The sequence below is a fragment of the Hippoglossus hippoglossus genome, chromosome 10, assembly GCF_009819705.1.
Source record: "Hippoglossus hippoglossus isolate fHipHip1 chromosome 10, fHipHip1.pri, whole genome shotgun sequence".
Classification (NCBI taxonomy): domain Eukaryota; kingdom Metazoa; phylum Chordata; class Actinopteri; order Pleuronectiformes; family Pleuronectidae; genus Hippoglossus; species Hippoglossus hippoglossus.
In genome coordinates, this window is record NC_047160.1 from 24,217,144 (window position 1) to 24,242,854 (window position 25,711).

General features: G+C 45.3%; 1 protein-coding gene across 1 annotated transcript in view; it reads left to right on the forward strand.

Annotated features, from left to right (window-relative positions):
* Positions 1–25,711, forward strand: part of spata5 (spermatogenesis associated 5) — a 98,267-nt gene that overhangs the window by 14,709 nt on the left and 57,847 nt on the right. The window contains 5 exon segments of the mRNA XM_034597549.1: positions 3,827–3,981; positions 10,079–10,288; positions 13,207–13,260; positions 13,574–13,653; positions 17,218–17,344. Coding sequence (XP_034453440.1) covers positions 3,827–3,981; positions 10,079–10,288; positions 13,207–13,260; positions 13,574–13,653; positions 17,218–17,344 — 626 coding nt within the window.

Below are 25,711 nucleotides of genomic sequence, written 5' to 3' on the forward strand. Positions count from 1 at the left end.
AAAGCCTTTGAGAAAAAGGAGGATTCCTGTCTTAACTTTACTTGTGGTCTCATCATAAGTTGAAGTTTCTTTGAGCGTAATGTTTCGTATTTAGGGGTTTGATTCTTTAGTCGAGGGGGGGGGCAGTGACCCCCTGAAGACAAGGCCTTGATTTGGGGGAAGGTCTGTGTTGAACCCAGATGCTGTAATTAAGACCATCCCTGTTGGAAAAACCACAAATAGCCGACCCCTGCTCTCCCCTCAGCTCTGTGAAACGACTTCATACCTAGTTTGGGCCTTGTTGTGATGTTTTGCAAATGTGCATTCTTGTTCATTTAGGGGGCCCCTTTTTTTTTACTCAATTCCCAATAGATCCCTGGCGAATTCGAAGCATTCTGGAAACGAGTGCAGAAAAAGAGAGAGAGAGGGAGAGAGAAAGAAAGAAAGAAAGAAAGAAAGGAAAATGAGTCCACATAAGGTTCAGATTAAATTGTGTTGTGTTGCCTCTTTTTCTCTTTTTTTTATTTCCACCTCCCTTCCCATCGGATGTTTTCATAACTAAACCAAATGTGAACACGGAGTCAGCCAAGAGCAGTCAGGAGAGAGAGAATCCCTACGGCAAAGTGTTGAAGTCACATCGCTGAATCCAGTTTCCGCCGCCCTGCGGGTGTCCAGGCTCCACGAACCCAATTTCCCCTCCGGTCAGCGAGGACTTTCATTCACTCCAGACAGATGCACATGATTGTTTGTCACCTGCTTTGAGTCTGTGGGGTTTTATGCAGCCTTGTTTCTAAAAAGACCCCGTTTTCCTTATTCTGTCTAGATTCTACTGTCCTGGATTGAGAAGTCAGGCGTCTTTTCTTAATTTCTATTATGGAAAAAAGGCCATAAAAAGCAAAGACTTTACTCTAATTAATAAACGTACTCTTTGTCTCTTTAAACTGGTGCTGTGTGTGTTCTCAACCTGGTTGCAATGGGCTGTTTGTTTGGCCTGTGTTGACGCTGGAGGCAGTTTTCTTTCTCAAACTGTAAAAGTGACCTGCAGTGATTGCGATGCACTACAAACCAGTTGGCTGAACCCTGAGCTGGAGAAGCAGTTGCTGCTCTCTTGTTGTGATCGACAACATCACTTAAGCTGATGAGTCCCAGCCGCTGCTGCCTCAGAGCTCCGGTGGCCTTTTTATTCAAAGTTTATAAATATCGAAAAGTATCCAAATCACAACCGAATTGGACCCTAGACTTCCTTTGGCCTGAAGCAATACTCGAATGCCAAATGTGAAGCCGACAACATGAAGGATTCTTGAGACACAGACGGAGATTACAGGAGTTGTTTGATGGATTATCATGGAAACACATTGTTAATAAAACAAATCTACGCTTGGGGATTCTCTTGACTTCCTAGAACAAGTTTTTAAGTTTCTCAGGTTCTTCCATCGTAATCCCTGCAGCGGAGCGGCCCGCGGCCTCCACCTCCGCAGGGCAGGCAGCTGATCGTTTCGGGGTGAGCGCACGTGGTGTTGTGGCTGCTGCTCCTCATCTCCCTCCTCGCCCCGGCTTCCTTCCACATCCTGTCCTGTCTTGCCCCGTCCCCTCCACTCGGACCAGATGTTTTTGTGCGGTCTGAAGCATTAACGCAGATGAAGAGCTGAAGTGGAAGCCAGGTGGAATGATGGGATGTTAAGACCACTGGGGACCGAGAGCGAGGAGGAGGAGGAGGAGGAGGAGGAGGGTGGGCGAACTGGGATGGAGGGTGAAAGAAAGACATCAGATGTCGGGGGAGCCAGGACTGGGGAACACATTGGCCTCGGCTTGGCGTGCTCGCAGAGGACGAACCTGCTCGCATTAATTGTGTCTCTCCTCCTCCTCCTCCTCCTCTTCTTCTTTTCCTCTCGGCCTGTCCGTCACTCGCCCAGTCCAACGGGTCCTGGAAAATATAAACAGGATGCAGCCTTGTCTGATCGTAAATCCCCTCTCGTCTGCTCCCTGGCCCCCAGCCCTGGACCACGTCCGCTCTCCTCCAGCCCTCGCCACCCCAACTCCTGCTCAGACAACCCCCCCCCCCACCCCCACCCCCTTTTAGCTCAGAAGAGGAAGCCAAGAGTTTATGTGTGTGCGTCTGTGTGATGTGTGCACATGTGCACCGGGACTGGTCGTATGCCTAATGTACGTACGGCTCTGGGTTTGGAAACAAGGTTGTGGCTGGTTTTGTCTAACTACTAATCATTGCATGTAATTCACTCGGAGATGACCTGTCCTCCCACCTGCAGAGGTTAAATCTGCACAGCTGGATGCAAGCTGACATACACATGGTGTTTCCTGCACGGTCCTCTTTTCCACGTTTGTCCAACCCTTTTTTTCCTTTCTCACACATTCTTCCCAGGCTGTTTAGTAATGTTTGCAATATTGCAACCAGACCCACCTGCAGACCCTGTTCTGTAATGTAAAGGGGAGAAAATTGCAAACAGAAAAACGAATCCGTGTGCACAGATTCCTGTGATTAACAGCATATTCCGATGAATAATACAAATTCAGAACAACATCCTTAGTAGTATATCAACACCACTTTTTCAAAAAACAACTGTGGTCGACCTTGAGCTGTTGGGTCCGGACATATTGCACCGCAATTTCGATGTTAATCTGTGGAATATGTCACAAACAGACAAATAGATATCTGCAACACATCCTGCATTTTGGTTTCACAAGGTTTTTATTGTTGTTGCAGCACCGTAAGATGCACGGCCTCATACCGTAGTGTGCATATACTTTTATATATATTTGATTTGATTTGAAGAAACACAGTAGACACACCAAACACCTCACGCACTCGCTCCGCAGCACAGACGGGCTTCCTGTGCAAACAACAGACGCATGTGAGATGCAGCAGATCAGCAACGCAGCCGCCGACAAATCCTCGTTGTGACTTTTCACTATTGTTGTTTCTCGTTTGTGGTATTTTTCTGTAACCAAGCAACCGACTGCAGAGAAGAGCATCTGCTTCCTGGTTACATTACACAAATGCCCAATGTGTGTGAGCGGCGTTCGTCTGAATGTAGCCTTAGAAGTTCTTTAAGTTCTCTCATCCCGAGGTGTGTGCAGCACTTTGTGTCTGCACTCATTCATCACCTCAGCACATTGCAGGTCGGTCTGTGCCCGGGAGTTCATCTCCTTCAGGTCAACCTGCGAGTCACTCTCAAACAAAGGCTCTTTCTTGATTTTGACACGCCAGTGTTTGTTTTGCCATGTTCTTTTTGTTCAAACGCAGAAATCTCCCAAACCGAAAGGCATTCAAAACCTTAAGCGCTTCAATTACACTTCCCTTCCTCTCGGCCCACTCTCTTTTCTCTCCGATAATGCCGGCCCAATTATTTTCGCCTTCAGAAAGGAATTAGTGTTCATTTTGAGATTTGGGTTCGCGAGGCATGTATCAACTCAGCGTGTACAAGCCTGAATGCTTTGAGTACAGAGTTGGACTGAGTGCAAGTGGGTTTGGAATAAAAAAAAATAAAAAACCACCTCCAAGCCACAACAACACTGGCGATGCTTCTCTAGGCAAACAAACACAACTTTCACGTCCCTTTTTTATGCCTCAAATCACAGCCCTTTGTTTTCTATGTGATTCACCTCTTCTGTCGCAGCGTCTTGTGGTTGGATCACTTCTGAAACAAGCTTTTTTTATATAAACTCTGTTATAACTGACTTCTTTTCATCCCTGTTGTCTTGTTGTTTTTGGAGTGAAACAGATTTTCTGAACTTTTGCCTCCTCGCACACAGCAGCTCTGTGGATTTTGTTTTTCCCTTTCCTCTGATCCACTGAGATTTCTAACATGTGTGAACTCTCTGTCCGCAGGTTTACATGCACTGAGACGAGCACTGGGAGGTTCCCACCAACCATCAGACCAGCAGCTGATGGGGACGGTGACCGTCACTCTGCAGGACCTCCAGTGGGCCATGTCCGCCGTGAAGCCCAGCGCCATGAGGGAGGTTTCTATAGATGTGCCCAAGGTAAACTCCCTCTGTATCTCTGCTTTAAACAATCCACCGATATGAGCCCATCACAGACACATTGGTATACTCTCCACATCGGTCAACTCTCTAATACAAATCGAGCTTTTGGCTTCAGAACATGTCAGAGTAAAAACATGCAGACCTGGTTCCTGTGGTCAGAATGCTGGTGAGGTTTCTGACTTCCTGCAATCGATACCGGACCCTTGGAAAAGTCGTTCAAGGAGCAAAAGAAAAAAGACGTAATATAGAAGAAAGGGATGCTTTCCAGGCCCAGAAAAAGACGGATATGGTTCTGAAATCTTGCCCGAGTTTGTCTGCGTGTTCGCCAAGAGGGCCGAGAGAAAAGCAACCGGTCAAAAGATGTGAGTAAACAAGTAGGAAAAAGTTTAGTAGCACCTCTCTAGAAAAGACAACACAATTAAACATCTGAAACATTTCCAGAGAGCAGCGTCCAAGTCGGAGAAGTTTATTAGCACCTTTTTAGAAAAGACATAACAAAGAGCAATAAAAGATGCAGATTCTCCATCTGAGCAGCGTCCAAACAAAACACAGATTCACTTTGAAGTTCTCCTCATGTGAAAACCTCCGAGTCTCACTGATGATATAAAGCTGCAGCGTCTAATAAAACATCCGAATTTAATGAGGAGTCCATGTAAAGAAATCAAAAAGTTTGTGTTTCATAAGACATTTTAGAGGACTTGGTCAAAGACTTGGCAACGGCGCCCCGAACCACAAGTGACCAATACATGGAGTTTGGAAGTTGGTCCCCCGCTGCAGAACAAACAAGAGACAGAGGAAAGAACATGTGGTTACGTTTCGACTGCGACACGTCGTAGACGACTCAGGAGAAAATCATGCGAGTCGAGAAAGAAAATCATTAAGAGGCACATGGATCGTGGAGACCCTCCCTTCACATGCCTGCCGAGTTTATAGCATCATCTTTAATGACACCATCTGCATTGGATCCCATGTTTGTAATCAGCATTAGTCGTGTCCCAGCTGCAGTCAGACTCTTGCGTTGCCTCGGGAGGAAGCGGACTGGTTCGGATTAGGCTGCCTTTTTTTTAATTAAAGCACAAAACAAACAGAATCGTCACTTATCACCACAAGAAAAACGAAAAAGCTCATCACCCTGTTTTTTTCGCTCTAACGTTCGCAAAATCCCCGAAACCCTCTTCGGACCGCTGACCACGGAATCACCCGCACTTAAAAATTAGGGGTCAGGCTGAGGAGGAGTGGAAATGACCCCGTGGCCATTTTACCCTCCGCTGCAACGGAGATGAATCACTTTGCTCTCAGCGAACGGAGGGAGAACGAGCGGAGCGAGGGATGATGGAGGGGGGGGGTTCGGTGGGATGAGAGGACAGTGGTGAGACTCCAGGATGTTTTGGAGTTTGCATGTGTAAGACATAACGGACAGGAAGAGGGCTAACATCATCCTCCACCGGTAATTGAAAGCAGATTGGGTCGCTGATGGCTCCTGCCAGCAACCAAAATAAAAAAGAGAGAAAGAGGAGGAGAAGAAGAAGAAGAAGAAGAAGAAGAAGAAGAAACGTCCTTCCTATCCCTTCACCCCCACCCGCCTGCCCCGCCTCCCCCCCTCTCTCGCTCTGCAGCGCTCTGCACTGAGCTCACCCGGAGACGTTCAGTCCTTGCGGCCGGTTCCTGGAAACAAGAGACAGGAGTGAGTTTGAGTTTGGAATTCTTTTTTTTTTTTTTTGTATCCCCCTAGCACAGCTCAGCTGAAAGGCCAGCCGCAGAGCCCCGGACTTGATTATATCCACATGAGTGCAAACATTTGTTTCTAATCCATTTTATATAAGAAACTTCCAGTGGTGCCGGATGAATACACGCCTCGAGTTCCTCGGAAACATTCTCAGATCACGTATCTGGAGATTTGAGTTCTGCACGTTGCGGCTCTTTCGATTTACGTTGTATTTACATGTAAATAAATTCCAAAGTTCACTCTTAATCCTTTGCTTGTTTTGCGACAAGAAACTCTTCCTCTCTTTGACATTTCTCTTGTTTAACCAGCATTGCTTCTTCTTTTTTTTTTTTTTTCATTTTTAAATAATCATCCTCCACCGTGCAGTCTGGCTTTAATATTTTCATTTGGCAGCTGTATAACAAGCCCATTTATTCCTCCTTTTAAAACGTACTCCTCGTCTCCCTCGAGTTTCTGTGTCTGAGAAGTCCCCCGCACCCTCCTCTCCACGCCATCAAAGGGCCAGAGCCTGAGAGGCCCCTTGTAAAGTTCAGAAAACAACAGTAAAAGATAATAACTGGGTCTCGTACAGAAAGGACGGGAGGGAGGGAGGCGGAAAAAAACACAGCACGGAGGTGTGAGTCAAAACATTGGCTTCTAATTCCACAGACGCTCGTGACAAAAGCGCCTTTCAATTAATCTGACTCCGTATTGTGATTTTCTCACAATGACTCCATCGAGTCTGCAACAGGAACAGGGGAGGGGTGAGAGTTTGCGGAGTCGCGTTGCACATCTGGCTCCTCGATGGACGGAGGCTCGTGATTGATTTGCACTCGGGATGATTGGCAGGTCGGAAGGATGTTGTCACTAAACCCGGAGGCTGGAGGCCTTTAAATCCCCTAACCTGCTAAATCTGGTTCAGATAGCAGGGTTGAGTTGCACGTCGCTCTTAAAGCGCTTCTTTAATTTACGTCCTTTGTGCCTGAGGGGCTGACTTTACTTGGCTTTCTGATATTATACACCGTGAAATGATAGGAATTTGTCCACTGCATTGTCTCACTCCTCCTCGCCACATAAAGACAAGGTGTCATGTCACAGATCCAGAAGTGTTTACTGACGTGCGGTCGACCTGACGCACACATCGCATGTGAAAACTGGAGATGAACTGTTACACCCATGAGGACGTAGATTATCAGTTGTCAGGTTGTTTTATCCTGTTGATAACAGACAATGTACGACTTTATTTACTAGAATCAAACTGAGGATCTTTGAAAATCGCTGGAGTGTCAAAGTATAACACGATAGAAATGTTATCGCTGTGAATTTTATGCATTTTTACTGTTTTGTGACATTTTACCAGGGGGCTTGCAGGAAAGGTTGTGGAAGATGTCCGGAGCAACTGTCTCGGACATTTGCTTTTTCAGACTTAATCCCCTCTGGAAAGTTTCAGGAAAATGTCCAGACTTCAGTGTCTGAAAGCACGAGAGACGATAATGGTTCATTAGTCAGGTTCTAATCACTGCTGCCCAGACTCTGCCTCCACAAGTCAAACAGTGCAAGTTGGCCGCGCTCGTGTCCAGGATACTTTGGCTTCATTTCTGTTGGACAGGAGAAAGTGGGGAAGTGTCGTCCATCTTCATATAAAGTCTGTGGTTCAGACACTAAACTTCTTTGGCACAATGTCCTCCTCTGTGTCTGTTCTTTTCCATGTTTCTTCGTTTATCTCTTTTCCCAGTCTCCTCCCGCTCACCTGTTTCCTCCATCTCTCTCTCTCTCTGTCCATAAGCCTGTTTTACTGTTGCTTTTATCTCACTCCACTCTTTATTTCATTTCATTCCTCTCCGGGCCCTCAAATGAGCGTTCTGGTTCGCTTGTCTGCTTCCGTCCTGCAGTATCTCCTCATCTCTGCAACACTCCTCTTTCTCTCTCTCCCTTCCTCTCCTCCCCTCCATCTGTCCTTTCCCCCTCTCTCACTCGGCGCTGTCCATAAATTGTACGGTATTTACAGTATGTGGCCAGACGCCAGGTTTCCATTAGGTGCTTCGTACCCCGGAGACGGCGCCGGTGGCCTGGGATGTGTTACCTCTGGACGGAGAGTGGAGGAAGGGAGGGAGGGAGGTGAGGGAGGGCGAGGGGGGGTGAGCGAGCGAGCATGTGAAAGAGAGTGAAGAGAGAGAGGTAAGGAGCAGTATTTAAGGGGGAGAGAGCAGGATGGTGTGATAGTGAGGGAGTCAAGTGGGAGAGAGAAGAAAGAAAAGGAAGTGTGGTAGAGATGAGACGGATAAGAAACTAGAAGGAAGGAACGAGGTGAACACACGAAGCTACTGTCAGTAACCTGGTGGCTTTTTACTGTCACTTGAATCGTGCTGAGTCTCATATTCACCTAAACCCAAATCTGCATGTCTTTGCGCAGTGGGAGGAAGTCGGAGTCGAGAGAAAACAGACACAGAGACACGGGTAGAACGTGCAAACTGCACCTTAACCCTGAAACTATCATTTCAAAGAATAGTTTCACCAATTCAGCTTCACACTGCTTCATCCTTTCAAACGATCGAAACTGACGCAGTAGAACCAGAGATGTGTCTACATTACCCACAAAGCAATTCAACTGCGTATGATTGGCAGCAGCTAGCGGAGCCTCGAGCAGAGACGAGCAAAAGCTGCAGATGTCTCGTAAACTTTCTAACTTCCTGTCCCCCAGATTGTTTTTTGTCTTTGTTTTCAAACTTGTATCTTTTGGCTTTATTAAACTAACCAAGAATAAAGAAAGTAAAATAAAACAATCTGCTCAGTTTAGGGGAGAAATCTGATCATTGACCTGCTGCATCTACACACAGATGTTACAGTAACCAGACTACATGTGAACATATTGTGCAACGTCCTATGTTTCTCCCTCTCACCGGGTTTCGCGTGTGCATGTAAATGTAATCAGAGCTGCAGCCAAGTGTGTGGAGAAAGAGTGCAGAGGACTGAGATAAGACAGAGGAGGAAACACACAGAGAGATAGGGAGAAAGAGCAGATATGAAGGTAGATAAAAAGAAGAGATAAAGGTGACATGCAGGGAGAGAAGGTGAAGTTATAGAGGAGGAGGAGGAGGAAAAGAGGGATGGAGGGATTAGAGCTGAGAAAGTGAGGGTAGAGAGGTTGGGCAATGAAGAAAGAGACAGGAAGGATGAGAGAGAGGATTTGGATGAGTTTCTCCTCCTTATCTGCTTTATCTCCTCCGGTTCTTCGCTGCCGGACTCTCTCTCTCTCTCCCCCCTCTCCTCCCTCCCTCCCCTCCCTCCCTCCCTCCATCTGTCAGACAGACAGCTATTGGCCGCAGCCCTCTGTTGTTGTTCCCATTCGTCCAGCGTCTCCCCCGGTTCAACCCGAGCCCCCGGTTCCTCCGTCTCATCCCAAATATGCTTTTAAATTTCCCCTCTCGGCTCCGTCTCTCCCAGCCGACCCCCGTCATCAGTCTGGAAGAACTCGCCGTTCTTTTCTGGGGTCGGTCAGAAAGCTCGAGCGGCGGGTTACATGAGAACGTCTCTGACATCAGCGTGCAATCAGAGTTTGTTTGGTCTGTTGCATTCAAGGTTGGCGATGCGTTCGCGTGTAAGCCGCCGCAGATTAGACGTTGTATGATATTTCAGAAGAACGGGAATCGGAGCAGTATATTCGACCCATGGTGATTATTTATTAGAACTCTTGCCCACTTCTATTATATATGATGCATGATGCATTTTGATTGATTACATATATTTGACTGGATTCTAAGCGGGTCGCTCTTTCCTTCTGCCTCTGTTAAAGGTTCAGTGTGGAAGATTTAGGCCGCCATGTTTTTGACAGTAGCCCAAACTGGACAAACTAAACTCCTTTTGAGTTTTTACGACAACTGAAGCTACCACAGGTTCTCCTTCATGTTTGGAAGTGGAGGGTGAGGTGAGGGGTGTTCAGCTGCAACATGCAACCTCACCACTAGATGTCACTACATTCTACACACTGGACCTTTAATGCCTGTTATTCTTTTTTTAATTTCAATAAAAACATCTTGTGTTCAGCATCTCCAGACGCGGCTCGACCTGTTCACATATGACCTGTGACCCCACTCGTCACCCATGATTAAACACACACAGTCACTCGGATTAAATGGGTCACAGCCTCCTTGTCCTCCGTGTTTTGGTGGTTGTCAGTTGTCACCGCGCCTGTGCTCCTGCAGCTCCCTTTACAATTTAGATGTACTGTCTAGTTTGGTGTTGGTAGTGACGGTTATCTGAGGGGAAGTGGTGTCGTAGGCTTCCACAATATGTTACATGAGAAGCTCAATATTTCATCTGCATCGTGTCCCCCAACGTTTCCTGATTCCCTGAACGTTCCCTGATTTCCCCCCGGCTTCCTCCCTGCAGGTGCGCTGGTCCGATGTCGGTGGGATGGAGGAGGTGAAGCTGAAGCTGAAGCAGGCCGTTGACTGGCCCCTGAGGCACCCCGAGGCCTTCACCCGCATGGGCATCCAACCACCCAAAGGAGTCCTGCTCTACGGGCCCCCGGGCTGCTCCAAGACCATGATCGCCAAGGCCCTGGCAAATGAAAGTGGGCTCAACTTCCTGGCAATTAAAGTGAGTAATAATTCCATTTCATCAGCGTTTCCTTTGTCTCGAGAAGATTATGAAAAAGATTTAGATTTTTGGATCAGTGGATGATTAGTTCAAATCAGAGAAGGTTAAAGGAGCAAAAGCTTTTGTGTTTCCCAACCTTTTGATTCACAAATGTGAACAAATAATGTCTTACAGGTGTGGCCCTTCTTATCGTACTCTTGGCTGAGCGATCTGGCAGAAGGCTGCATATGACTCAGTGAGAAACACAGAGTAAGGGAATGGAGCTGCTCCAAAAGCTCACTCAAAAAGAGAAATGACAAGACTTCAACTGACTTACTGCAGGTTTAGTGATCGCCAAGACGTTCAGAGCAGGTTTTTCAGAAGTGAAGCCATCGGCTTGATGGTGGATGATTTGTTGAAGCGGTTGTGCAACTTGCATTTCCATTTGTTTGTTTTGCTAATAATCATGTGCAAACCAAAAAGATGGTTCCAGTGAGTTCAGGGATTTTCAGTTTCGTTGTTTTTCTGTAATCTTACTTGCCTGAAAACCAAGTTCTTTATATTTGGTTGTATTTGTGTTTTCTTTTTTATTCATAGTTATTTATAATAAGATTTATGGTTTAAAAAAACAAGCCTCAATTCCATTTAGATTAGATTAGATTCGATTCAACTTTATTGTCATTGCACAGAAGTACTGAGGCAACGAAATGCATTTCTTCATCATAAGGGTTTAATAACGGCATCTTAGAAATTGTTGCGTAATTTTCTTTTAACATATACATCAACTGCTACATCCGTATCTGATATACAGGTATTGGCTGCCTTCACACATAGAAGAGATAATCATCGACATACGGTTAATTAAAAACACTGTGACCGTGACCCACGCCATTACCTCCATACTTCCACATTGTGCTCACTACTTCCTTTGTTGGCTCCGAACTTTGCCGTTCAGTTTGATTCGATGGTAACTCCGAGGCTACTGGGCTGAGAGGCGTTTCCTTGATGACCCGAAGGCGGTCCGTCTGCCCAGCTTCCTCCGCAGAGAGCGTCTTTGTCTGACCTTCGACCCCATGTTTGTCCCTTCTCATTCATCACTCCATCCTCCCTGCGCCCCCCCCCCCCTCACAACCACCCATCGAGGCCTGGTTGACAGAGATTGATTGATCAGCTTGTTGAATTGTTGATCAGTGGATATTTTTGAAGAGGGGTCACAGCGTGAGACCGAAAGCTGCGACAGAAGCTCTCAACTCTGGACATTAAGTCGTCAGCTGCTGGTTGGATTGTTGTTTTTGTTTGTTTGTCAACTTTGACCTAATTCAAATTGATCTTACTGCCACTCACAAGAGCTTAAACCTTAATCCTACAATTTGTTCAAGTTTACTAATCCTACATTGTGGGGATCAAGTCAGGGGCCATTAGATTTCAGAGGTAATACAATCAACCTCATTAATTTATTAGATTTTATCGACTTTACTAGACTATTTAGATTCATCCTTTTGCTTAAATTCCTGGATTTCCCCTTAACCTGCATCTGTACCTAAATTGAATGGGTTGTTCTGAAACCCATTAAATGTATTCTATTATATGTATGGTGCTGTTAAGTCGGTTTTATATAATCCTGCTAAACAAATACACAAACCAACATTGATATGTGTGTCTGTTGTGGTTGTGTTTCAGTTGTTGTGGCTTTTGCATTCGTGTTTTCCGTCAGCGTGCTTGTGTGAAACGTCTCAGGCCATCCCTAAAACATCAAATATCACAAATGTGCAGCAGCTGAGATAAATGTTTTTCATTTTTCCCGTTGGTGTGAGCGACGGGATCATTGTTGGTGGATTATGATTGAAAGGAGTTGTTCCACAGTCTCAGCTGCAGGTCTGAAGTCGTCATGACGAGAATCTCTATAGAAAAAGGTTAAAAAACATCCTGTCTCTTCCTGCTGAAAGCTGCTCTCCAGCATCTGCAATAACAGTATCAGGTTTTTCCAGTGCAGCGGTTGCTTTGACATAGATATGTTATCCAGATTTAAATGTGGATACTTTAAAGCTCAGCCTGTTTCCTCTGTGTGAAAAAGCCCTATTATCATCTTGTCAATTTCAGTTCCCTCCCATTGCAGCCACTGAAACGCACTCACATCCGCACACGGACACGTGCACGCACACACACACCGGCCGCGCTCCTCGCATCGCTGCGACGTCAATGGCTTTAAACTCGTCATGTCCAACCTTTGACTGTGCGGCAGGGAGAGGAACCCGGGATTAATGAGTCAACCTCCACACTTACAGCAGGAGACAAAAGGGCTGGGAGTTAAGTGTCGTCTCCCCCGTCAGCCCAGAGGTGTTGAAAGGGTGGATTGCTCGGGAGGAAGTTCTTCTGAGGGTTGAGTGGATGTTTATCTGCTTCTGAGCAAAGGGAGAAGAGACGGAGGGAAAGACTGCGGAGTTAAAAGAAGGAGAGGTTCAGTTAGAAGAAGTAGGAACAGGAGTAAAATAACGATGAATAAAGCAGTTCTGACGATAACCTGAAGCACAAGTGTTTTCAGGATGTTATGAGTGGTTTTCCATCCACGCTGAAATGTATTTACACTTTGTCCCTTGCACCTCACCTTTATGAAACATAAAATAAAAATTTGATGATCGAAAAGTTTGTTTCTATTGAAGACACATATGCACTGTTTATTCCCAACTGAATCCCCATAATCTCAATTACATATGGTGGTAAATTCTATAAGTTTCTATCCCTATTTGTTAGGATGAAGCAGCTGAAAAAAGCCCATGAAACCACATTTAATTTAGCGAGATCCGGATTTCAGTCCACGAGGGATATTAATGTGAAACAGGGACATTATATTGTGTTGTTTGACACCAAGTGAAACATTTCAAGTCGTCACAGTGTGAAATCACAGACTCAGTCTCACCACAATCAAACTTTTCTTCCAGGGGCCAGAACTACTGAGCAAGTATGTCGGAGAGTCTGAAAGAGCCGTGAGGGAGGTGGGTATTTTTACCTCCATTTTCCTGTTTGATGAAATCACATGGTTTACAGTAGTTTGTTCACTCCCCCCCCACGTCAGGGGAAGTTACGCAAATGGACGTTCTTTCCTGGTGACCACACCGAAGTCCTAAAGCTGCGGTGCCCTGTGTATTTTTAGTTGTTGATATAATGAACGGATGCAATGCATGACATTAATGAGGGCTGTATTTCCTGTGTATGTTTGCACACACTTCTGTCCCAGAGTGATTCACCGGCTCAGTTAAAGATTTGTCCTGTTTTCCTCTCGTCTATTGTTGCTGACGCTGCTCGCAGGTGTTTCGGAAGGCGAGGGCCGTCGCTCCCTCCATCGTCTTCTTCGACGAGATCGACGCTCTGGCCAGCGAAAGGGGAAGGTACGCCACGCTCTTTGTCTTCACGCCACAGACAGAGGCCTACAATTAGAATGAAAAGACGTTTAGAGACGACAGAAATAATGCGGAGGGGCAGTTCCTTCCCACATGATAAACATGCATTTCCTCCCTCATAGTTCCTCGGGAGATTGTTCTCTGTTCACCGCAGCTACTGTCCAGCGTCGACTATTTTCAGCGCTGTGGTCTCTCATTGTCCAGCGATGACAAATGCACAGTCATCGCTGCGGTCTGCTCTAATTTACCGGCCGTGGCCTCTGTCCCCGCATGTCTCACAAAGATTCACTTATGAATGGACGGAGCAAACATCCCGAAAAGTCTGCATGACTGCACTATCAAAGCCGGCCACTCGGTTCCCATGGTGTCCTCTTGGACGTTCGCGGCCTTTCACTGCTGGCGAACACAGAACACAGTCTTGTCTGCAGGCGCTTTAGTGGGATGGCACCGGGAACATCTGTGGCTTAAAGGAAAGGGGACGGGGGGGCGGATAGAGGACACAGATCGGAGGCACACAAACACTTCATTGTGCCCTTCCACGGCAGATGGGGAAGGCCAAATATGCAGCGTGCTTCCTGGTAAACCAGTCGATGAAACTAAACGTTGCAGCGGGGAGCACAGAGAGGCCAGCGGGTCGTCCTTATAACTTTTCTATGTGGCTCCTGCACTCGGTTGATTTAATGCCACAAAGCATCAGAGACGTGACAAGTTTAGACTTTTTCTTTTTAAAGTGAGTTCAAAACCTGGGAAACAGTTTGTGTTGAAGACAAAAGTTATTGGATTTGTAATCATCTAACTTTTATGCAGCGTTGCATCTCGTGTTTTCTCCCGAGAATCACCAACATTCATTACATTTGAAATTTGATATGATGCACAGCATCTTATAATATAATAATTACAAACTTTATATATATATAAAACCTTTCTGACATTGTTAAGTTCTTAAGAAAAAGAAGTAAAAACAAAAAAATGTAAAAACCAGATAAGGGAGTTGACTAAAAGGAAACAGGCCGCATTAGGGATAAAGCTGTAAAAATGACTAAAAGAAATAAAAAACATTTAAATATATGCAAATCAATTTACAAGTACTGAACCTGGTGCTATTATCATCACTTACTGTCAGCGATATTAAAATATTGATGTTATTGTGGCTTCAACTTTACAATAACATCACCACAACTAGTACAGCTGATTAAAATGAAGTAAAAGTATTTTTCACATAGTAGAAGAATAAGGATTGTTTCACGTGTTCCTGTGATGAGAATCAAATCCGAGTTCCTGCGGTGGAAACATGGCTGACGTCTCAGTTCCACTTCCTCTAGTGAACCATCTTCATTCTGTCACATTTCTCTTCCTTTGTGTCTCACTCCTCGATCTTCTCCAGAGAAACATGAAACACCGATGTTTTCTGCAGTCTAGACTAATTTCCAGTGTATTTCAGCTTGTCGTCATCAATCAGTTTTCCTGGCAGTTGAACTTTACAGTAAGACCGAGCTACCGCCTCCTTATCTTGATGCTCAGCCGACTCTGACCCCGTCGCAGCTGCAGCCCGGGCTCGCTTAATAACGCAGCGCGGCATGAGCGTTTGTCATCTCGCCGTGATGGACGTGGGGCTGGACCCGTGCCTCCGGGCCTCTCGCCGCTTTAAGGAACATGCACTTAGCGCTGATCTGTAAAGGATATTTATTGGTCCTCGCTTCCTGCCATGTTTAATCAATGAAGTGGCTCACGCACGCCGGCAAGAATTCAAAACTGTTGACACAAGCAGACGGCCTCGGCTGTATTACGCATGTTTTTTTTCTTTTCCCCTCTCGAGGCAGGAGATGAGAAGCACCTGTAAATCTGTCAGCCGAGCTGCCACGAGTCCGAACTGGAGGAATGAAATGAGGAAGACAGACAGAAGTCAGGGAGGGAGAGAGAGAGAGAGTGGAGGGATAGGCAGATACAAACAAAACTTGGAAGAAGAGAAGAATAGTTTTGGGATTAGAGGAAGAATTTCGGCTTTGTGCAGGATTGACCCTGAACTCTCGAAAGAAAAATCTAATTCTAAGAGACAAAGAGAGAGAAACGTTTCAATCAAAAGGCAGAAATATATCTATAGAAGGAAAGAAATACAGAAAATGGGGGTTTTCACATTTTCCCCGAACTTTGACTTTCACATATTGAAGGATATATTCTCAATCACCAGCTGTCTCCTTTAAGAAATTCATCAGTGTTCGACAGTGCGTTGGTTATTTTCCATAGCGTGGAGCAGACAGCCAACCTCCCCAGCTCTCTCTCTCTCACACACACACACACACACACACACACACACACACACACACACACACACACACACACACACACACACACACACAGTCTCTGTTGACAGGGCCAGCGGAAGTGCCAGACGACATTAGCAGAGACAAGGCTGCAGAGGAACACAAAGGAGCTCTGTCACTGAGATATGAAGGGGAAGAGGGGAGGAGGAGGAGGGGGGGGGGGGGTAGAGGGAGAGAAAGTTTGGGTGAGGAGGGGAGATAGTGGAGAGAAGTGGAAAGAGGGATTAGGGAGGATGGTGGTGGTGAATTGGAAGAGAGAGAATGGAGTAAAACTGGTGAAAGAAAGTCAGAGGGAGAGATGAAAAGAGAAAGATTGAGAAGAAGATGAGGGAAGGTGGGATGAGGAGAGATGAAGAGGAGGAGGAGTGATAAGATGCTTTCAGACATACACTGAACTCCGGATATTCTGCTGAAATGTTCTGGTGGGAACTCAAATGTCTGAGTCAGTTGATCCAGATCTTTTCCTGCCAGCCCCCCCTTTTAAGTACAGCAGCGAAATGTCCGGAAAATTCCCAGCATGCAAGTTGATGACGTTTCTAACATGTAGCGGATGCAAAACCCCAAAAATTATAAGAATACTAATGATGAGGATGAATAAAAGCTTTGTCAACATTTGCTAAAAACTTCTGTGCTAATCTGCTATTAAAAGGTGTTAGATTCTGGTCCTGGTCGATTTGACGGTGCTCCAGCAGCCTCCACTGGTGGAAGGTTTCAAACCAGTTTCTAATGGCGATCATATTGGCCACATAGACTCAGGGCTAAAAGTGATTCACCTCATTTTAATAACGTAGACTTGAGAAGATGAAACCGTCTCCTGACACTTTTACACCGATCTCATAATCAAACATTTTACATAATGTGAACTAATGTTTCCAGACTTTGGCAGAACTTGCAGGGACGTCCTGCTTTTCAGTTGGACGTCATCTACACATCGATTTTACTGCCAAAGATCAAGAACTGTGCTAATGACAGAAGCTGCTAACAGAGATTCAAACAGAGTGTTAAAAACTCCACGACTGCGGTTTAAGGCCTTTGTTGAATTGGACTCCTGAAGTTTCACACCGCTGCATATTTGTTCCATTTATCATCCATCACGGTTTCATTTCCATCATCACTTTTCACCATTATTCATTGTTATATATATATATTTTTTTTTACATATTTCTTCATTCGTCATTTATCTTTTCCCCACGTTCTATCATCTATCTTCTGCTCTCGTCCACCTCTCCAGCTCCTCGGGCTCCGGCGGTGTCGGCGACCGGGTCCTGGCTCAGCTCCTGACAGAGATGGACGGCATCGAGCAGCTCCGAGACGTCACCGTGCTGGCCGCCACCAACCGGCCCGACATGATCGATAAGGTAAACAGACGCCGGCTCTCTGTCTTTAGACGTCCTTCCTCCTCTTTGGTCTGTAATTGATAAGGTTAGGGGAGATGACGTGCGTGTCTCCCCTGTCGCCTCCTCTCCCTCCCTGCCTCTGTTGCGGGTGATTGATAAGGTTAAAGGTCGCTCGCTCCGGCCTTTCCTCTTCGACTCTCTCCTGGCTGCTCCGAGGATGTCACTGAGTTGTTTTAGGGCAACTGAATTTGATGCTAGAATAACTTTTACACCATTTGTAGAAATCCGGCTTAGAGTGATTTAGTCTACGCTGGATCTTGTACTCCTCAAATGTGTGGTTCATAATGAAAAACACCCACTTTTCAGGTGGGGGCTGTGGTTTGCACCGTCCCCTCACAGCAGCAAGGTTATTAGTTTGAGTCCTAGTTCATCCCAGACCTTTCAGTTGTGGAGTTTGCATGTTCTCCCTTTTTCTCCGGGTTCTTCGGCTTCCTCCCGAAGTCCAAAGACAAATGATTTGGTTACTTTGAGACTTTAAATTGTCCGCAGGTGTGAATCTGAGTGTGAATGGTTGTTTGTCTCTATGTCGGCCCCTGCGATTGGCTGGCGACGTGTCCAGGGTGCCAGCTGGGATTATCCGGTCCCAACTCCCCCATGACCCCTTCAGAGTATAAACTGAAGCATGGATGGATGGATGTAATCACTCAATAGAATACCTATGTTTTCTTCTTATGCAGAAATCCAGCTAGGCAGATTGTTCAAGTGAATCCATCCTGCTTTGACTGGAATGAGACTTTTGTTCTTTAACTACCTTCACAAACTCTAAACTACCATTGGATTTCAATGGCTGCCTCCATTTTTGGACTAAATACTAAACTGAACTCTCTCATTCAACCTATCTGTCCTCTAAAGGTGTCTGATGTTTTTCCATCAAGATCCATGAATTATTCTCTGGGAAATTGGTGAAAATGCCAAAAAAATCTCCCCCTTTATCAACCGATAAATGATATGAGCTCTGTTAAATGAGCCTGAAGCTGCACCAATGCAAACCAACACCAGAGTCATGGTGTCAGCTCTGACTCGGCCCATTTAAAACATCTGTCTCCTCTTCCTTTCTTCGCCGCCTCCAGTCTGAGAAAAGGGGGATCTTACTATCAGTCTCTTTCTTCCTCCGCGCTCCGTCCATTTTCTATTTTTTTCCTACCCTTTTATCTTCCTCTCTTCCTCTCCCCATCCACAAAAGCTTTCTTTGGTCTCTTATCCTCCCATCTCCGTTCTAATGAAATTTCCTGAGTGCTGATCAAAGACGGAGTCTGTGCCTTGTCAGAAAGGGACACAGGAAAGGAGGATGTCGCGGCGCTCCTTAAGCTCCTGCTCCGGCAGCCGTCTGTCTCTGTCTCCCTTCCACTCTTGTCTTGTTGTTGCGTCTCCTCCTTCACTCAGGTTAAATATACCAACTGTAAGGAAGCGTTTCATTCCAAAATGGCACATTTATCTTCCAGAAGTGCTAAACCTACGAAGTGGATGCTGACATGAGTTAAAGTTGATGATTTGCTGTGTTCCTGTTGCTGATTTGACATATTTTCCTCGTGCATTCATCTTTATACGTTTGCCAAACCGCCGCACTTTCATCTTTTCCATCGGCATCGTTTTCTATTCTGCTTCTACGTTTTTATTTTCAGACGTAATGATCGTGTATCTCAACTGAGTAGAAAAGCATGAAACAGTCGGCACGTCTGTTTTATGTGAACTCGTAACTGCTCACCGCAAATCCATCAGCACGTATGAGATGCTCCTTGGAGAAAAATCCTCCATGTACAAATCTTGGGTAACCCACCATCACCCCCCCCGCCCCCCGCCCCATTTCCAGCCCACTTGTGGAGAATTGATCCATCGCTGTGGTGGCGGAGTGACAGCAACTTCCTCCACCTCTGCAACTGGTTGGCGTTTCATTTCAAACTCCATTAGAGGCATGGCAGCTAAGATGCCGCCTGAGTGTGTGTTTGCGTGTGTGTGTGTGTGTGTGTGTGTGTGTGTGTGTTGTGTTGTGTTGTGTTGTGTTGTGTGTGTGTGTGTGTGTGTTTGAATATCTGAGAGGGTGAAAAGATGCATTAGAAGAGAAACTAATGCTATTAACAGTAGGGTAGGAGTCGCGCCCCTGGGTGGACAGATGGGAAACCCCAGGCATCCTTCCACAAGCTGCCCCCCCCCCCCCCTACTCAGGAAGTGGTCTCCCGGGCAGCTGAGAAATCAGATTACCTCGTTCTGCCCACACGCCCAACTGTGTGTGTGTGTGTGTGTGTGTGTGTGTGTGTGTGTGTGTGTGTGTGTGTGTCTAAGCCTTATGCATTGGGATCGCAAACTGCCAAATGGACATAGCCCCCACCCCCCCCCACCACCCCCCCGCGCCTTACTGTTTTGGCACCCATACCCGCCTCCTCCACCCCCCTTCGCCACCGCCAACACTGTCAGTTCACACCGGAGATTGGCGGCCATTTCCATTCCAATAGCAGGATATGATGGGACAAATGAAGATTAATGGGACGCTCGGGTGTCAATGAAGTCATTGTCAGCTCCTGATGGAGCAGAGGAGGCTTCCAGGGGCCTCAGCTGCTTGATTGACGGAGCGGGGGGGGGGACGGAGAGAGAGAGGGAGGGAGAGTGGCGTTTACTTTAGTTTGAAAGGAGCAGGTCTGCTGTCCATCTTTCATCCACTGCGACAGGACGAGTTGTTTCTCCAAGTCACACGGTTGTTTGGAGTTTGAGCTTCTCCAGGAGGCGTCAATGTCATAATGTGGTTTTATTTAATAACCTTAAAGACGTAAAAGTAGTTTGACTGAAAACCTTATTCAGATTTAAGAATATTTAAGAAGAATTTTTGCAGGAAAATAAGCAATTTAATTTTTTAAAAATTCACATAATCTGAGAATCATATTTTAGTTTTGTACGGAAGAGGATTTTAATCTGATGTTATACTATCAGACTGACACAAATCTTTTGTGGCCATTATTGATATTTGAGAATTTCTTAAAAAAATGTGTAAATTTAATGATATTGTTATTGGTACATCTATTAAAATCAACAAAAGGATTATATCTCACTTATATATAAGAAACGTTTGATGTGCTGTCGCTTGTTTGCTCATCTGAATTGTAATTTCTCCGTGTTTTGAACTTTTATATCTTAAACATTCTGTCTTTTTTCACACATGTGCAAACTCCTCAAACTTCCTCTCGTGTGTGTGAATGACATCATTGACAAACACGAGCAGGTCTGCGGACACAACGTGACTAATGCAGCTGAATCATATCTCAGCAAATGTACAACAAAAGATAACAGATGCAAAAGTTTTCACACCAAGCACATGAAGTACTTCCTCACACCTTTTGTGTCGCGAGTGATTAATGTGATGCAGAATAATCAGTTTCTTTCTTTGTTGGGCCGCGTACAAACACACAAAATGTCCCTTTTCAAGCTCTGCACAACATCCGTTACAAGTTTCATAGATAAAGTTGTATAAAGTGATGCAACTGAAGTCATGTGAGCAGTTGAGCTCGTTCCTCTGCATGATGACACGTCGCCAAAACACCCCACCCCCCCCACCCCCCCACCTCCACCTCCCACTGAGCCCCCTCCACCTTCCAAAAAAACAAAAAAAACGTTTTACACTTCCTCTTTCCTTTGTATTGCACCAATCACCCAGGCCCACCTCTGACCCACCATGACCTGGCTGTGGTGATTGATTAGCACCACCAGGAATATATTTATCCAGCCTGTTCAGTAGGAAGTGCCCCCTGTCGCTGTGTTTGTCGAGCAGCTGTCCTTCTGTTTGTCCACACAAACACAAACACAAGCTCAAACAAGACGCTAGTTTTTTTACCCTCTTTTTAAGTTTGCCTAAAACCACATTTTTCCCCTTTCCCGGTTTGTTCCTGCGAATCCCTCGGTGGCTCATTCCTCAGCAGAGATAGTGCTGGTTCGTCGTTCCGCCGAATGATCTATTCAGTTACCGAGGTTCATTCATGCTATCAGGAGGCGAGGCTACTTACAGTTGAGAAAATAAGTAGCAGATGGGTCTTTGTTTGGGATCAGAAGTTGCCAACTGGGCTCTTATTAGATCAAGGGCCCAAAACAAACCGGAGGCCATAGAATCAGAGTTGATAGAAAAGACCAAATATCTGCGAGGGACTTTATAATTACTTTGGCTGCATTCTGCATGAGAAGATGACAGTAAATACGCAGGTAACAAGGTATATTTACTACTGTTACACTCGATATGTTGTGTATAACATTTGGTTTGTAAGAAAAAGAGAAGAGTGCCACCTAATCTCTAGTTTCCTGGAGCCAGAGGGAAATCTTTCAATCGCTCCAAACCCGAAACAGACTAGAGCAGCAAATCTTCAATTTTGAGAAGCTCAATGAAAACAGACATTTTTCCCTCATGAATTATCTAATGAATGTTCGAAACTATGAAATACTCACTGCTTATTTTGAAGCAGTGCTGAGACATGAACTCTGGAAAATGTCCGGAAAAACTGGGTCTGGACATTTTCTGGAGTTTGTCTTCCACATATGAAGAACGAGATTGTTCAGGTCAGACACATTCACAACGACAGGAACGTTTCCACAACGATTCAGTCGACACATTCAGCCCCTCCAGTAAATCTGAGGAAACTTTAGCGCACTTCATTCAGCGCATGTCTAAAAGCACCTGATCCCTTGTCCACAGTTAAAGTTACTACAGAAGTTACAAACAATTCCACTTGGGATTCACCACTCATCACGGGAGAAAACACGAGATACCGTCTCTCTCTGCGCCCAAGTGCTTTTCAAATAGTTATTTAGTAAATATAAATCTTGTTAAAGTGTAACTGCACCGACGGATCGAGTCCCGACAGGCCTGAGCAGAGTGGCCCACCCACTTAACAGATTCTATCTCTGTTTCATTCACTTTGTTGTGGGTGAAATTGTGCCAGAATGCAGCTGCAGTCACCAAACAGCTCCGCAGGCGCGTTACCGTGATGCAGCAAGAGTCACAACAAATAACTGGGATGTAACGCCTTCCCTCCGGTTTAATGAGAAAACCACAACAAAATGAAACACATCTGAATATAATCCGCATCGGCTCCATTTAGAATTTTTAAATAGATATTACTTCTGTCAGTTTCTTTGTTTGTCTCAGCATGAATTTCGGGATCTAAACAAAGGTCGGTTTTATTATTTCTTTTGTTCTCTCATCCTCCAACAGTGCAACCACCAGATCTTCTCTGTTATCTGGTGTTTTAGTGTTTCTCCCCTTTGCGCTTCCCTCTGAGAACCAGCTGTAGTGTGGCGTCTGAACAGGAGATGGTGCCAAACTTGACATGGGTCAGTTCTTCTGACAATTATATTCAATACTGATGGATTACAAATAAATACAAAGTCTTATTTACCTGAAACCTGCCTCTCTTCATGGACAAAGTGAGGAACGTGTAGTTTGGGCTTCGGTTCTTTACCGAGCGCAGGTTTGTAATTGTGATAAAAGAAAAGTGATGGCTTGACATCACATGGAGTCATTTCTTGCGGTTGGCAAGAGCAGGAAACATGTCACACTAAATAAATTCCTACCACATAAAGACAGCCTGAAAATCTGACTTACGTCTGAAAGAACCCTACATGCTGTATTATTTTATCACGGCTGCGTAACGATACTTTGCGCCGCGCAGCAGCAGCTCCACGCTTTCATGCCGTCTCTCTAAATTTAGCAGTAATTTGCTCGTCCTGTGCACTATTTCTGTCATTCACTGAAACGCAGCTCTGCGGCATGATGTAGTATATGTCACTGAAACATGAGGATAAAGCACGAGGCCTCGTGAGGTATTTTATGAGCCTTCCCAGTCTTGTGGTCTTGTGCGCGAGCATACTTCCAGTAACACAAAGTAGTGCTGTAACCGTGCAGCATGTGACTATTTTACGGTCACCATCATAAGTGTAGGCTGTGCTCGTTTCCGCAGACCCACAAAACCTCCACATTTATTTCAGCTAAATGGATCAGAACTGCTTCTTCCACTTTATATTTTGATGTCAGACACACAACTGCAGTGCGTCTGTCGTTTCTCTTTCTAGCACAGTACACGGGAGTGTAAATTATAAGGTGAATTAATTCATGCAGTCGCTCGTTGGCCGACTGGGAGTCATCCGGAGTAAAAACCCGACATCGGGCCAGTTAAAGTGGCCTGAACATCTGCCAGTGTTTTCCTAGCCAGTCTGGACGTTGCTAATTGTAATCACAGTTGAATTCCTCCAGACTGTAATTAGTGGGCCACTCGGTAAATATTCAGGCATAAGCTAAGAGCAGCTTTGATTTTCTATTTTTTTTTCCTCTCCTCCGTCTCCTTCTCTCTCTTTTGCATTCACAGCTCACATCAGTGTGTGTGTGTGTGTGTGTGTGTCTGTGTGTGTGTGCGTGTGTGTGTGTTTGTGGCTTTCCATTCATGTATGCTTGCATGCTGGTATCCCAGATCTTAATCAGCAGTGTTTTGCAAATGATTTATGCCTTTGTTATCACCTGCCTGGTGAACCAGAAAGGTGGGGTTTCCCACCTCACCACTGCTGAGAAAGTGTCAAATAAGTTGTAAATCACTTTAAAGAAAAATTAAATTGACTTTGATGCCCCGTGATCTCGCTGGATCTCATTATGATGTTTAACGATTGTCTTCAAGGTCAATTCATCTTTTGATCTTGAGTCCAAAGAATTGTGTTATTTAATATACAAACATATAAAACCTCACGTTTGAGAAGCTGACATCGACACATGTTTTAATTATTGTTCTTGATTAATTAGGAATATAATTAATTATTCTTGACTTTGGAAACATTGATACCTGGAGCTTCATTTAATCGCTGTTTGGTTTAAGCTTTCGATCACATCACATGGATTCAGGTTTCTCTCTCCTTTCAAATGACTTTTCCTGCCGGCTAGCAAAGTGATAATAAAGATTCCTGGATCTGCCCCTTTGTCCGGTTTTGTTCCAAAATATTCTGAGTTGTTTGTTGGCTCACGTCCCGTCCTTCCACCAAGTTTCATTGAAATCCATACTGGAGTTTTTGCGTAATCCTGCTGGCAATAAAAGCCACAAACGGAAAGGGGGTGAAAACGCAGCCTTCTTGGCAGAGGTAGTTAGAAAACCCTCATGCTAACCCCATAGGACGCATTTAATGTACCTTATGTTTGTGTTTGTTACTCGCATGAATTCCTCTTAAATCCTTCTTCCATTAAGACTGTACATTATGACTGAAGTGAAGAAATCCTCCCTTCAACACTCAGAACACCTCGGCCTTTGTTCCGTGGCCTCACGAGAGGGCATCGCAGGATCCTCCCGAGTTTCGCTGCGTGAATACCTTTTGTTTTGCCTTTTCTTTGGCACAAACCTCCACCTGAGCCGTGCCTCCGCTCGACAGGAAACAACCCTTAGCTAAAAGAGCAGCTATAAGCCAGCCAGTCAAAACAGGCCATATTTTATTTTGTGTTGGACCGACGTTATCATCTCCCAAGCTTTGCTTTCCTCTCGTGACGAGCCAAGCATGATGGAATCTCTATTGGTGCTGTCTTAAAGGATTAGAGCGTATTCACAGTTTTTTCCTGACTGCACAGTTCTGAATAGGGCCCCGCTGCCACAGTACAGGGTGTCCTGCTGGAGCTGAGCCGTCCATACTACCCACACCGCCATTAGTGTTCCTCCACTTAAACGCTGTCGTCTCGCTGCATTTAACTCAACATCCAGGGCGCACTGTTCAAAATTCAGTTTTTTCAATATCAGCCACCAGCTAGTTCTGGTGTCTCTCTTCTTCTTTGGTTGAGCACAGTTCCTGTTTTTCAGAGTATTCAAAGTATTTCCTGCCCTGGTTATGTTTCTAAGATGCAGTAATGAGAAGGCACAGTGAGAGTTTTGGCTTGTGGCTTAGTGAAGCTACAGTGGCAAAAGAAAACAAAAAGTGTGTGTGTGTGTGTGTGTGTGTGTGTGTGTGTGTGTGTGTGTCTCTTCGAGCACGTAACGGGATACCACCTAGGGATGCATGAGCTCTGGGAAGCTGTGTGCATGTGTGTGTATGTGTTTGTGAGCATTGGGGGGGGGGGGGGGTGGAGCAGGATCCCCAGGCAAGTATCAAACTTCAAGGGCTGTATTAGTATCAGCTTACACATGTGTGCATCCAAGAATACGCCGCAAAAAAAGCCTCCGATCCGAAAAAAAAACAACCTCAATAGCCGTAAAAAGATTTAACTTGGTGGAAGAAAGTTGAAAAAAAACTTTCTATAACATGATACACTCTTTTTTCCGATTGTAATTTATAACGCACAGTTAAAAAGCAGTCCTGAAACAGTTGGACTACATATTATCCATACAGACG